Source organism: Neolamprologus multifasciatus, chromosome 18 (assembly GCF_963576455.1).
Source record: "Neolamprologus multifasciatus chromosome 18, fNeoMul1.2, whole genome shotgun sequence".
Classification (NCBI taxonomy): Eukaryota; Metazoa; Chordata; class Actinopteri; order Cichliformes; family Cichlidae; genus Neolamprologus; species Neolamprologus multifasciatus.
In genome coordinates, this window is record NC_140456.1 from 10810179 (window position 1) to 10823144 (window position 12966).

At 39.8% G+C, this 12966-nt stretch overlaps 1 protein-coding gene across 2 annotated transcripts in view; it reads left to right on the top strand.

Moving 5' to 3' along the window:
- gnal2 (guanine nucleotide binding protein (G protein), alpha activating activity polypeptide, olfactory type 2) overlaps window positions 1-12966 on the top strand; it is a 54967-nt gene that overhangs the window by 3765 nt on the left and 38236 nt on the right. The window contains exons 1-4 of one of the 2 annotated variants that reach the window (XM_085140158.1): window positions 9428-10563; window positions 10850-10922; window positions 11908-11962; window positions 12127-12246. In XM_085140158.1, coding sequence (XP_084996284.1) covers window positions 10425-10563; window positions 10850-10922; window positions 11908-11962; window positions 12127-12246 — 387 coding nt within the window. In that variant the 5' untranslated portion in view covers window positions 9428-10424. Of the gene's footprint in view, window positions 1-9427; window positions 10564-10849; window positions 10923-11907; window positions 11963-12126; window positions 12247-12966 lie in introns of those variants that run through there. The other variant, XM_085140157.1, reaches the window with a different exon arrangement.

Genomic DNA, 12966 nt, shown 5'->3' on the forward strand with positions numbered 1-12966 from the left:
CCGAGCAACACGGACTTTCAACTCCCGCCACAGATTTTCTATGGGGTTGAGGTCTGGAGACTGGCTAGGCCACTCCAGGACTTTCAAATGCTTCTTACGGAGCCACTCCTTTGTTGCCCGGGCGGTGTGTTTTGGATCATTGTCATGTTGGAAGACCCAGCCTCGTTTCATCTTCAAAGTTCTCACTGATGGAAGGAGGTTTTGGCTCAAAATCTCACGATACTTGGCCCCATTCATTCTGTCCTTAACACGGATCAGTCGTCCTGTCCCCTTGGCAGAAAAACAGCCCCATAGCATGATGTTTCCACCCCCATGCTTCACAGTAGGTATGGTGTTCTTGGGATGCAACTCAGTATTCTTCTTCCTCCAAACACGACGAGTTGAGTTTATACCAAAAAGTTCTACTTTGGTTTCATCTGACCACATGACATTCTCCCAATCCTCTGCTGTATCATCCATGTGCTCTCTGGCAAACTTCAGACGGGCCTGGACATGCACTGGCTTCAGCAGCGGAACACGTCTGGCACTGCGGGATTTGATTCCCTGCCGTTGTAGTGTGTTACTGATGGTGACCTTTGTTACTTTGGTCCCAGCTCTCTGCAGGTCATTCACCAGGTCCCCCCGTGTGGTTCTGGGATCTTTGCTCACCGTTCTCATGATCATTTTGACCCCACGGGATGAGATCTTGCGTGGAGCCCCAGATCGAGGGAGATTATCAGTGGTCTTGTATGTCTTCCATTTTCTGATGATTGCTCCCACAGTTGATTTTTTCACACCAAGCTGCTTGCCTATTGTAGATTCACTCTTCCCAGTCTGGTGCAGGTCTACAATTCTTTTCCTGGTGTCCTTCGAAAGCTCTTTGGTCTTGGCCATGGCGGAGTTTGGAGTCTGACTGGTTGAGGCTGTGGACAGGTGTCTTTTATACAGATGATGAGGTCAAACAGGTGCCATTCATACAGGTAACGAGTGGGGGACAGAAAAGCTTCTTACAGAAGACGTTACAGGTCTGTGAGAGCCAGGTATTTTCCTTGTTTGAGGTGACCAAATACTTATTTTCCACCCTGATTTACGAATAAATTCTTTACAAATCCTACCAGGTGAATTCATGGATTTTTTTTTCACATTCTGTCTCTCACAGTTGAAGTGTACCTCTGGTGCAAATTACTGACCTCTGTCATCATTTTAAGTGGGGGAACTTGCACAATCGGTGACTGACTAAATACTTTTTTGCCCCACTGTAGATGTCGACACATTTACAATAAAAACAAAACTGATGCTCTTTTGTTTTTCGCAGTTTCATGCCAGGCTTGATACTGTATCGCATGCATTTCCTCTACTTCGAAAAGTGCACTGCTTCTTTCCTCGATTATTATAAATGGCTGCCAGTTTAATTTCCTGAGTAAACAGCTCCCACTAATTACACACAGGAAGAAATGGCTCATCCTAATGAAGCCGCACAGGCCACTGTCATACATTCTTCCATGGAAGCTTACAGCATGTTTGACCTGTGTTACTTCAGCGTGATCTGCCTCCATAGGATCACAGTTATTTTTGGGAGCTGGCTGACTCTCCTGGTACACCCAGCAGCCCTCGCGGGCCACCTCTGGCTTCTCCCGAGAGGCCTCTGGGGCTTTATATCCTGCCAGTCTCCAGCAGGACTCCTGTTGCAGTGGACTGAGGTGGTTTGTGTTCCTCTGAAAGTGGACACCTTTCAAATAGTGTTACATTTCAACGCAACGTATGGTGGCTAATCTGGGTCACTTTATCTGTTTGTATTTGCTGCAGTAATTTAGTGAAATAACAATGATTAAGAGGAACGAGTGCTGACCATAAATGGGCTGCCGTGCTAGGCTTTGAGCACGCTTTGGTAATATTTATACAATCAGGTAAATGTTCGAATGCTGTGTTAGGCTTTTTCTTCATATGGTAACAGCTGATGAGTAATATATTCATTCAGCACTAACTTGGAAAATATGAAGTTAACCTGCTGATGTGAAGCTGAAACAGTTTCTTTTCCTAAAAGTACGTTTTTCTTCATTTTCCAAGATTTTATGTTCGAATACAGAAATAAAGATAATTTCTTGTGGAGCTGAGACATTTCATCATTTAAAAAAAAAAAAGTATGTTAGCAAAACTTCACACGTTCAAGCTTTTTTAAAATACAGATATTTGTGAGAGTCATTCATTGGTCTTCTGTGATAGCAGGTTGACTTTCTTTATGTTCTTTAGATCGTTGACAAGTGGAAAAATGGGACCCATAATGACGGATAATGGAAATAGAAGGGATTCATATTTGTTTATGTATAAAGTAGGGACATTGCATGCGCTATATTTAAATAAAATATATATGTAGTCATAATTGTAGGACTTCTAGCCACAAATAATTTGCAAATTAGGTGTAAAATAAACATAAAGAAATAATAAAATGGAACAGATTTAAAAAACAAACAAACAGTCCCTTAGAAGAGTGATCACAGATTTGCCTTAGTTTTTCCTCGGTGTTAAAAGTTGTAAAATCAGTCCTGTCTTTATTTCTTATGGCAGGGTTTTCCAGCTCTCTGGACCTTTAACCTCGAAAGGGGACTGATCAAATTTTCTTTTATTTAACCAGGAAGTCCCATCGAGAGCAAACCTTTTACAGGAAAGGCCACCATCAAGGAAGCATACAAAGTCAGATTGTTTAAAAACTACGTAATAGTGCAAAATGTACAAATACCCTCAACATAAAAATCAAAACAACCAATTTCTTTATAGTGCCTTTGAATGCAACAAAAAGTATATATGAGTGTTTAAGTGTAGATCTTTCTGCAAAGCATCAATAGTGGAATTTTAAAATCAATTTTATGGAGCAGATATGTGACTAGTTTGTTCAGACATTTAAAAATTGCAATTTGACAAAATAAGTCAGCCTGTGAGGGTAAATCACTTCTGATCCAATGTTTTTGACCTCCTGAGACCTGAGTTCCTGTTTGGGATCTATTTGGGATTAGTTGGATACCTGATAAGAATAAAAACCAAGCTTTCATCCTTGAACAGGAAGTTGTAACTTTGTTACATAACTGTTACATACTAAAAAAGTATTTCCTCATATGGGAAGTTTTTTTTTTAATAGCATAGCAAAGTTTAAGGCACTGCCGGTTTTCAGGAGGTTAAAGCTTGCTTGTGTAGATTACTAACAACGTTACACAGAAATATAAATGAAATATTTAATGATAGCTTCTCTAATGAAGATGCAGCCCTTTATTAAAGGTTTTGAGATTGCCGCATGCTCTGCAACTTTAACATATCCGATGTGTTTGAATTGCAAAGCAAGATGGCTCATTTTAGTCAAAAATAGACCTTTTCATTTATCTGTTTAGACACAGAAAGTGTCTGTGTGTAATTATTATTATTATCTGGACTTCTCACAGCACAGCAATGTTATATTTTCTTCAAACCTACAGTAAAAACATTCTTTATTAGGCGTGTTCGAATAAAAGACACTTCAGAAAATGTGAAGTAGTGCATTTTTTACTTGCAGTGCAGGAATACAGGGATGGGAACTGGAAGGAAAGTTCCTATGATTTCTTGGAGAGGAAGTTACTTTATTGTTTGGCCTCTTGGCTCAGATTCTCCACAGTCCTCTGATAATATCTGTTACAGCTTTCCTAGATGTCCTTAACTGGCTGTTTCATATCTCAGCCTTATCGCCTTCATAAGCCTGAACAACAGGCTGCTAACAATGTGGTACTTCTGACCGAAACGATCACTGACACGAGGTAGGCTGGCTAAATGCGGATTTCGTTGGAAGTCCCTACGAGATGTGCTGTTTAGTTTTGTTTTTGTTTGCCTTTTGAGTCCCTGTCCTCCATGTGAAATCATGCACACTTTGGAAAATCTTACTCATTCACACAGGCCCCACCCCCAGCCCTTTCGAATACAAGCAGAGGCAGCTGAACTTTGCTTCTGTCTAAATGGGTTTTATCATTGACCACTCCTGAACTTTGCTACTCATTGCTCAGAGTTCCCAGTTAATGTAATGAGCAACAGCAGGTACTGGAGTATGAATTACAGTCGTGTTTATGATACTGATAGCAAGGTCGCAGTGTGAGTTGTCTTGATAGTTGTGATTGCTTCATCAGAGTGAACCACGCCACATTCGAAGGACATTGGACTGTGGTTGTTCTTCACGTTGTGCTTACAGTATAATTTATGCTTTATCAAGAGCCTCTGTCCCCACAGAGAGTGCTGTAAAGTTCTTTCCAGCTTCAGAAAAAATTTCAAGGAGGCTAATTTTAGCTGCATATCATTTGGACGCGTGCCTTGTTTATACAATACATGCTTCAATTATAGCCGGGCCAGTAAATAAGTGTAGAAGATTTATGTGGAGAAAAGAACTCTTTCAAGTGTCAGTTATTATTAGGTCTGCCATTACAGCCCACTGGCAGTTATAATCTTTTCCCAGCCAGAAAGCCTTATATTTCATTATATTAAATGTAAAGTGCAATAGTTTTGGTAAAGCCTGTGTTTTACTTGCACAGTGCAACTGTGCAGCATTTGCATCTGTGTTTAAGGGGCTTTAAGCGGGTGTGGGAAATAAACCCGAGTCATTCGTGGTGTGGATACATGTAAGGGTGAAAATGGAGGGAAGAACCATTAATGCAGACAAAAAACAGATTTACTTGTAATACTGATCTGAGAGCTGCTTCCAAGGCTGCACATGTGAATACACTGACACAGACCTTAATTGGCAAATATGTCTTCTACTATATAAAATCAACAGGCCAAATCTGAAAAAAGTTCCCACCTCACCCTGTCAGAATTGATCAATTTAATAACCTTACTCTATTTAATGAAAGCATGCAAACTTTGGTCCTCACGTTTTATATTTTAAAAGCCCCAAAACAGTCAAAATAAGACTGTTAGATAATCTTTTTGACACCGTATAAAAGATGGTATCAAAATGGGGATACAAATGGGGCTTTTCTTATTCTTTAACTTGTTTTAAAGAGCCATGATGATATAACCTTTTATTGTTTTATTGTGGGAATGATCAGAAAACAGATAGCACATCCAGGTAACATTTATTACTCACTTCTCATTAAAGTAATGAGGGCTGATCCTGAATTTCAACCCATCCTTTGTACTTTAGGGCTCAGAGTCAGGTGGGAGGCACTGATTGATTTTTCATAGTGACCTTTACAGATGTCACACCGATAGATTAAAACTCTTTCACACATTCAAAAGTTTAACTGCTAGACAGAAGGCCTCGTACCTCACTCAAAAGCCAGTTCTCAGTACCACCTTTAAAGCCCTCTGATCGCCTATTTTGATTATCCTGAAGTTTTATGAAAATTAACTAACTTCAGTGGACCCAAAAAATCATATGTATAGACTTGCCTGTCAAATCTGACAAAAATTGCTTAAGTTTGCTGATTTTTTTTTTCTTTGCTCCAAAATAAGATATAAAGACGGTTTGTTGTTTTTGTTTTTTACCCCCCGGATGTAATTCTTCTACCATCACGCCTGTTTGTGTAGAGTTTTCCCTGCGATTTCAATTCGGGATTCTATAAGCCCCATTTCTCTTGATCTTTTTCTCATGTCTCCACAGGATACAAATCATGCATCTGCTAAAAGTTGCATGTTTTTGCACATGATATCAAAAGCTAGTTCTGCTGTTCACGCAGATACAGATTGAATTTAGGTGGAACATTGAGAAACCTTTCTCCTTCACCAGATGAATGTGACTCGTGTCAAATCCTGGACAAAGATGGCAGAAAAAAAGGACTTCAAGTGAAGTACAGATAAATGAGAGCAATCTTTGTTTGGAGAGGGACTTAAAAGAAAAGTGAGTATTGGCACACACTTTTAGTCTAGTTAAGAGGAAGCAGCGGCAAGCTAAATATAAATATCAGACGGTACTTCCTAAAAAGGACAATAATTTATGCAGCAAAACCTACTTCTGCATCATTCATGGGGAGCTCGACAGACTTCGTGCAATGCTGCTCGTAGCCACTAGAGGGTGGTGTGGGCCAGCCACTTGTTTTGACCTTGCTTTCTCAGGCCGGCAGCCGGATTTTTCCCTCTTTTGGTGATGGAGTATTTATGGTGGTAGTGAGAGTTCAAGAGTGGTTTTGCATGCTGGGTAACTTTGTTCTACTAATTTCACTACAGGAAACTGGTATTTGCATTTCGGACAGAATAATCGCAGATTCCTTGGTATATGTTTCAAAAATAACCTCGTTGTCCAGTGTTCAGTGTTCAGAATTTAGTGATGGTATTAATATGCACAGTACATTTTGCGGCTAGTTTTTAAAACCTGAATGCAGCAGACTGGTACTGATAGTATGTGTGCTTTAACACAGGAAGGCGGGACTAGCGAGAGCTATGAGACGTTGTGATGACGTGAATAAAATGAGTTTGTTTCGTAAATACTGCTTCGACAAATAACGCAATGCTGTTCTAAATTTAAAACTAAATTTAAATGTAACCGTAAGTGCCAACTTTAAAAAGAAAGAAAGAAAGAAAAGCCATCACAAGCAAACTTTATCAAATGCCTTTAATTGATCTTAATTGAGGGCCGTGCATGTGGTTGCAGCTCTACTGCAGGTCTAAGCTCTGGCAAAACTGTCAGATGGATGGTCTCTGGGATAAATCCTTCATTCTGTGGTGGTCCATGGTTTACGGTTGGTTTATTGGTTTAGCCTCTGGCAGGTAAACATTTATGAGTAAAGAAGACGTGGCACTAAGCACTTATTTAACATCCTAAACATCTCTTTCTACAGTGAGCCCGCCACACGGCACGGCGGGCAGGCGTGTAAACTGTGTCGGTGGCAAACATGGCTTTAATGTGTGCTGAGCATTGAGTTTCACAAAGGATGGAACTCAGAAGAAAGGCATTTCTTTTATCTTTGCTTAACGTATAATTAAAATACTCCTGTGCTCCGTCATTTGGACTTTGCAGTTTGAGATCAGGTTGAGGATAACATTATGCTGATTTAATAGAACTAAACAGCATTTTATCTCTTGTTAGTATCACTGCAATTTTACAGCAGAGCGATTGACTAGATGTAACTTATCATGTTGCTAGATCTTGTTTTATGGAGTGTCTCAAATTGCTCAGAAATTTCAGTGTATATATGCTTGTGGCCACTTTACTAGGTACACCTTGCTAGTATTGTGTTGGACTCCCTTTTGCCTTCAGAGCTGCTTTCAGCACAGATTTTGGTCCATATTGACATCATAGCCTTGCACAGTTACTGCTGATTCATCAGTTGCACATGCATGACGCGAGTCTCCCCTTTCACCAAATCCCAAAGATGCTGTATTGGATTGAGATCTGGCGACTGTGGAGGCCATTTGAGTGCAGTGAACTCATGTTTCAGAAACCATTTTCAGATGATTTGAGCTTTGTAACAATGTTCAGGTAGGCTGTAATGTTTTAAATGATGCTCAGCTGGTACGAAGAGGCCCAAAGTTTGCCTAGAAAATATCCCAAACACCATTAGGCCACTATCATTCTCTTTAAACCCTAGAGATGATGGTTTGGGGAATCTGTGCAGTTTCTAAAATACTCAGAGCAGCATGTCTGATACCAACAACCACACCACATTCAAAGTAACTTAAATCACCTTTCCTCTCTTATTTTTAATCTCAGCTTGAACTACAGCTTTCTTGACCTACATGCATACATGGTGTCTTTGCTTGCTGTCATGTGATTGGCTGATTTAAATATGTGCGTTAATAAGCAACTGAAAAGACATACCTAACAATGGTTAAAGTTGTCCAGGAATCAAAACTAAAATGGGAAGAATTAGACAAAATTCTGGAAAAAAAATCAGGTTTTCTCAAATTTATCTCGTGAGGTTCTCGGATGCTTTACTTAAGTAAATGCTGCAATGCTACAGTTAAAACTACTTAAACATGCAACATTTTATTTTTCACCAGCAAAATGATTACATCGAAGCTAAAAATGCTCAATGTTTATCCCCAAAATCCCTGTCAGGTTTCTCTTAAATGAGAAAGATAATGTGTTTATGTTCAGTTTCCTGCCAGCACTACATCTCAGTCAAAAACTGAGACAGTTCCGCGTGGTATCACCATTTCCTAGGAACCAAGGAGTTCCCAGGAAAGTTTTCAAGGCTTGATAAGTGACTGTTCAACAATGGGGATTCATTTGTCTCATTTTCCTCTTCATAATATGCGAAGTGATTTCAGTGGGTGACAGATCTGGACTCGAGGCACATCGGTTTTGCACCTGGACTCTCTCACTGTTACAGTGCTGGAAATATTGGCATTGTATTTCTGAAATAAGCGAAGGCCTCCCCTGAAAACATGTCATCACTTCTCTTTAGCCTAGAATACGCAGCATCCATGAAAGTAATTTCAAATTTTCATTTGTCAGATCACAGAACAGTTTTCAACCTCGTCTCAGCCTGTCTTAATGAAGCTTGAGCCAAGAGAAGGCTGTGGCATTTCTGACTCATTTTTCCATCGTTCATGTTGAGTTTTTCTTTAGTTTTATGTGGTAAAGCTTTTATCTCGCAGCACAACTCTGCTCAGTGACAGTTGTTTTCAGAGTTGTCACTAAACAAATGCAATGATATAAACTACAAAATTATTTGGATTTTTATGCACTGATGCTTAAAGGTCTGCAGAGGTCATTAGTGTTGGTTTGTATATTTTACTGTAGAACATGCAATCCCAATATTTCTTTCTACACATTTATACCGTGAAACATTATTTTTTAAAAAGTACTTTGAGTTTTGCTTCTGAGAGAGTCAAGCATATGGGAGGCTCTTCCTATGATATTCCTTTAGGTGTATATATATATATATATGGGATAAAATACTTTCTTCAATAAGTAAATAAAATACTTCATACCATCCATCCATTGAGCCTAGAGCCAGCTGTCATAGGGTGAGGGGTTATATGTTATGCCATTTATTTTAAAGCTTTAATTACTTGTTAATTAGCAGAACTTAAAAATAGAAATCTACTTATAAATGACTTATTATTGTTATTATTATTATAGATAGCGACATACAGCAATAGTTATATAGTTAAAATCATCTGTAGCTGCAAAATGAATGTGATGTGCACAATTATGCATTAAAGTGGGGCCCATACCTATTCAGAGAAACAGCTATGTTGGAAAATTTAAAACTGAAAACTACATTTAAAAAACAAACAAACAAAAAAAACACTGAAAATTTCTATATTTAAACCAGAGATCTTTCAGTATATTATTATTATTATTATTATTATTATTATTATTATTATTATTATTATTATTATTATTATTATTTCCCACAATCATTGACTTCTGTTCAACTTAAAAAAAAACCCAAAACAAACAAACATGAAAAACAAAATTAAAGATGATCCATTAATCAATAATTAACTATTCTGGTTAATGAGTATTTTACTTTCTAAAATTTTTAGTGTACTGGCATGCTAAAACTTCTCTATAAATACTGAATTGGGATTATAGTAATAGTATATTAGTAAACACTGTGCTTTGTGCCCCATTTCTCTACATATGTATTTTCTTTTATCAAACAGTCTAACTTCCGGTGGGGCCTGTCGTTTGACATCGGCCCTACAAATCGTAGAAACGCCCCTGCCCGCGACCGCTGTGATGTGTTGCCAGACCTGTAGTCTATTGTAAAAACCTCAGCCAGGTAAAAGCCCATTGCGCACGCAGACAGTCGCTGTAACTGGGTTGCCAGTTTAGGGTCAGGGCTGTCTCACTGACTGAAAGCCAACGAGAAGAGACCCAGCCCCTCTGCAAAAGCAGTCGAGAGAGAGAGTCGCGTCCGGGTTTCCACTTTCTTTCGATTACTTTGATAGCGGGACAGCAAACGGACTAAATCTGGAATGGCTCGTCGTATTTTGGCACACACGTTCTAAAATGCTCTATGAGTGCGGGTTGTTAATGTTACAGTTTAACGCGGGTTTGTTTTCCACCTCCACGGTGCACGGCTACTTCCTGGTGCTACAGAGAGAGGCAGTGCTGAGTTAAAGAGACAGAAATACTGATAGAAATTCAGATAGAAAAAAAATACTGAGAGAAGAGAGGGGTTGGAAACGCGATAGGAACAGTTGACTGGATTCCCAGAAACTGAATCCCCCCTCTCTCTTCTTATTTATGTCTATTTTTTTTAGATTTCTCCGTTGAAGCGAGTCGTTATTCTTCGTTTGGTTTGTAAACTAGCAAACGGTTTGGATGACGGTTGGCTGCGGCTAAAGCGGAATTGTAACGGGGAACATATTCCTCCCTCCGACGGAGAAGCCTCGCTGTGATTTTTTTTAACCTTTTTTATTTCACACCAGACTCCTTCTTGTGTCATTTAAACCCGCAATATCATCCCAGGTTTCATTTTTAAAAAGAATATATATATATATTTTAACGATTCCACAAGGAAGGGTTAGGGCGACGGAAGATGGGTTGTTTGGGCAACAGCAAGACTGAAGATCAACGCATCGACGAAAAGGCACAACGAGAGGCTAATAAAAAGATAGAAAAACAGTTGCAAAAGGAAAGACAAGCGTACAAAGCCACACACAGGCTCTTATTACTGGGTAAGGCTGCTTTCTGTGGTGATGGCTGTCTGAAATGTGAGCTAACCGTAATCCCTTTCGTTTACCGAACACGTAGCCCCCATTTGACAGACGCTTGCAATAATATGTCATGGGGGTGGATATTGATGGAAGCGAAGCTCCGGGCCTACAATTAAACTGGCTTCATTTCCAGATTTTGTTGGTTTTTTCTTCTTTCTTTCTTTGCGGTGCTGTGGAAGGGGTTCACGCTAATCAGGATGTCCGTGTTTGTGGTCATTTTGTGATGTGTTTGTGTGTATTTTCGAAGGTGCGGGAGAGTCCGGAAAAAGCACCATTGTGAAGCAGATGAGGATTCTACACGTCAACGGCTTCAACGCAGAGTGAGTGCTGCTCAGTACGCCTGTTAAACGCCAACATGAAAAAAAATATCGCATTAATGATTATTTTTATGGCTCCCCTCTTAATGAGTAACATTGTCGAGGCCAGAAGATAGCCTGTGAATGGATTTTCCCCAGGCACTGCAGCGCCTGTTGGGCCCAGTTTCCCATGCAAACCAGCTAATATCGTCCTCCCCCCTCCTTCTCTCCCTCTCTCTCTCTACACACACACACACACTCCCTCTTCTTTTCGTGCACAGTTATCATACATATGTGAGGATGTCAGTGTTACACAGATGGCAAATAATTTGCCGTTTCCTGTTTTATGTGAGAGGGTGAAAGGTTGTGATCGACACAGGCCTATTATTGATGATTTGTTTTGCTGCAAGGCCTTGCATGGCATTGATCTTAACAGTGGGCTATTTTAAACAGGCCCACTTTATGTCAGAGTCATGTAACTATATGAAAACCCTGTTTTTGTGTGCTTTTAGTTTATTTCCCTGACTGAGGGAAGCATGATCTTGCAGTTTCAAGATCTGGGGAGCAGGAGGGTGGGATTGTCATATACAGGGTCCCCCACCACCTCCATGTACAAATAATTGGTGCCCACCGAAGAGGATTTCAGGGGGGTTTAATTTACTTGAGCTTTAAATACATCTTTATTTCTCAAATGGCCGAAAATAATAGTGGTTTAGGAAGGTGGCACACTCATTACTTACATGCACATTTTAACTTGGGAGGAACCCTGCGTCTTAATAAAGGATTTTTTTTTAGAAACTCTAACTACAGCCCTGCTGCCCTGAAGTTTGACAAAATGTGGAAAATTGTGCGGGAAAGATATGCTATATGTAGGAAGAAATCATGCATATGTATTTGCCAGTGCTGGGACGTATACTGAGACACAGCACATGGCCTGTATGTTTAATTTGTTACTCTGTGTTACTCGTCTAATGTGGTGGGATGTCTCTGTTCTATCTTCCCCACATAGGGAAAAGAAACAGAAAATCCAAGATATTCGGAAAAACGTGAAGGATGCCATAGTGGTGAGTTTCATCTGCATCACCTCCCAAATGTGCTCAATGTCTCTGTTGATACACAGAATCCCTCTGCAATCCCATTTTACTGATTATTATACAGGCTTACAATCAGATTCCCCCCACCCCCTTGTGTTCATCCTGCTTAATGCTTGTTTTTTTTCTTTCCTTAGACTATAGTGTCTGCAATGAGCACTTTAATACCCCCAGTCCCGCTAGCCAACCCAGAGGACCAATTCAGAATTGACTACATCAAAAGCATAGCACCCCTCTCTGACTTTGACTATTCACAGGTAAGACCTTTGGACGTGTGTGAGTATGTGTGAGAGCAGGTGCTGCTTTTGTCTTGTGTGGTTGATGGCATGTGAAGGTATACATTTGCTGTCTCTCCAACTGTGCATATCAAAGTTGTCACACCTAATCATGTATTTCTTCTGTGATTTCTTGTTCCTTATGACAATATGACTCTCTCTCTCCCCCCCCCCCCCCCCCCCCCCCACCACACACACACCCCTTCATAACTACCCTATGGGTAAGGGCAAGGTGTTTACTATGCAGGATATGAACTTAAGTATGGAAATGATAACTAGTCGGAGCACATCTTTTCAGTGTGCGATCAACCATTCGATAACACGAGGTCATGTGTTGGAAATGTAGATAATGTTTTACATAATTCTCAAAGTGTTCCTTGTTTGACACTGGGTGCGCAGTGCCACAGAACAGGAATAACAAACTGATACAGAGCTACAGATACACAGAGGGACGTTTTGAATTTTATTATTGTTAATTCAGGTTAACAGGAGCGAGAAAGCACTGACATGCTATTTCAGGGGAATCGAGTGCAGTTTATGTTTCAGCTGCTCAGCTTTGTCTTTTAACCAGTGGTGTGAAATTTCAGGAACCACAGTTCCTGAGGGTCTTTAGGAATTTTTAAAGATTTTTAAAAAGAAAAGTAAGGTCATGAAATGTCTTAAAGTTTTATATTTACTTGTCCGAGATTTTCAGTTTACATA